Here is a 2099-nt window from a genome sequence, read left to right on the forward strand (position 1 = left end):
CAGCTGTTTGACTTTGAATGAGAGTTGACACATACTGACTGCTCTCCCATTTGAAAACACTGTGTTTGTCAGGTGATGCTGGTGTCCCTGTGTGCTGGTGGGGTAGGCCTGAACCTGACTGGTGGGAATCACCTCTTCCTCATCGATATGCACTGGTGAGCACCCCCATATCCCACCACTAACTAATCCCCATAATGGGCTAGAAATGGAAAACCTTTATTTAAGTAGCTCTTACATTGGTCTAGGTTTGGGGAAATAGAAAGCACCAGAGTTTGCTGTGAATGCACAACACTAGTTATTAATATATACAACATATGTGTCGTATAAATATAGTGAACAACAGAAAACAGTTTTATCATGCCATTGCTTATGTGCTATAAGCTATTTATTTTCCCATGGTTTGTATTGATCCTTGTGTGTGTGTGTGTGTGTGTGTGTGTGTGTGTGTGTGTGTGTGTGTGTGTGTGGCTTTACAGGAACCCTGCTTTAGAGGACCAGGCCTGTGACCGCATCTACAGGGTGGGCCAACATCGCGACGTCACTATTCACAAGTGAGAAAACACACTTGAGACACTATACATGTGAAAACAATACGTAGAACTATATATTACATAATGATCTGATGTTATATTGTTTTTATTCTACTATATCGTACAATACATCTTATTTTTTTAACCAAATAATAGACAAGCAAGTCCATTATGAGACGGCTGATTGTATACCCTCTAAACTAAAGTGAGAACGTTTTGAAAAGAAAAGCAGAAGGCATAAGATATAGACTGTTCCTTCCTGGAGAATGCCCCAACAGCATGAACATTCTGTGTTGGGTTGTGATGTGTTGTGCTGAGCTGTGTTGTGGCGTGTTGAGCTATTCTGTGTTCAGCTGTGTTGTGTTGAGCCTGCTCTCTCCTTTCACAGATTCATCTGTGAGGGCACAGTGGAGGACAAGATTTCCTCCCTCCAGGAGAAGAAGAAGGAACTGGCCCAGAAGGTGCTGACCGGCACTGGGTCCACCTTCACCAAGCTCTCTCTGGCCGACCTCAGGGTCATCTTTGGAGTGTAGGTGACCGCAGGATGGTGTACCGTGGTACCGCTGCTGTACCATGGTTTAGTACTTGGCCATATTGGACTAACTTGAAAGCAACCTATACAAACGCAATGGGGTGTGAGTGCTCAGACATAAATTGTTAATAAATGTATACATGGTTTTGCCTTTGATGTCAACACAAAATACTGTATCAAGGACCTAATCGTGCCTATGGTGGACTGATGACTGAAAAGTGGTCTCATGCCACCATATGTAAGAACAACCTGAAGGACCGGACTATTAGGTGTTAAACAGTAGATTATTATTATAAGCAACAGTATGTATGACCTTAACTGTGCCTTCAAGGGGTAGATACTTGAATGCTGCTTTACACCAACAGGGGTGAAATGCTGCTAGTTTAAAACACTTGATTGTATGCTTGGCTTGAGAGTTGTTGTAACTAGTGATTTTATTTCAGCAAAAAGTCAGACACATGTAACACAACATGCATATTTGTTTGACTCTATTCTGACAACTACATTAGTGTATTATTTTAGTTGCATGTGGTCTTCCTTTGCTTCACATGTAGGTGTTGCTTTCCACAGAGATATGAGTAATGCTGAAGATGAATGCTGTCAGACAGTAACTGTGTACCTGATTCACTTACAATGGCCTGGATTTTTAAATGTGCCTTCAGAAGATTTTGTTTTTATGTTTCCATTTTAATTTGGTCATTTAGCACCATTTGAGTCTGGTCATATTGGATTCAGTTCTGTTCATCACATTCTGTAAAGATTCTCAGCACTTCAGTTTGGCAGCTGGTTGAATTGTCCTTCTTTTTCCTTCTGCCTGTTTTGTTTGTTGCTGTTTTTTTCTATCTGTTCATGACTGTTTGTCTCTGAAAGTCAAATGTTTTGTCGTTAATAAAATATATTATCATCCATCCATCCATCCAAAACCAGCTTAATCCTCCACTCCACGTCAGAGAATGCTAACTTCTTTCTTTTAAAACTTTTATCTCGTCTGCTGTGGTCTGGGAGTGAGCCCGGGCTCACTCTCTGCGACTCCGGAG

The 2099-nt window shown here is 41.3% G+C and overlaps 1 protein-coding gene across 1 annotated transcript in view; it reads left to right on the forward strand.

Annotated features, from left to right (window-relative positions):
- Nucleotides 1–1531, forward strand: part of ttf2 (transcription termination factor, RNA polymerase II) — a 10158-nt gene extending 8627 nt beyond the window's left edge. The window contains exons 17-19 of the mRNA XM_031582802.2: nucleotides 73–155; nucleotides 477–551; nucleotides 919–1531. Coding sequence (XP_031438662.2) covers nucleotides 73–155; nucleotides 477–551; nucleotides 919–1063 — 303 coding nt within the window. The 3' untranslated portion in view covers nucleotides 1064–1531. The remainder of the gene's footprint in view (nucleotides 1–72; nucleotides 156–476; nucleotides 552–918) is intronic.
- Nucleotides 1532–2099: the final 568 nt, after the last annotated feature.

This window comes from Clupea harengus, chromosome 2 (genome assembly GCF_900700415.2).
Source record: "Clupea harengus chromosome 2, Ch_v2.0.2, whole genome shotgun sequence".
Classification (NCBI taxonomy): Eukaryota; Metazoa; Chordata; class Actinopteri; order Clupeiformes; family Clupeidae; genus Clupea; species Clupea harengus.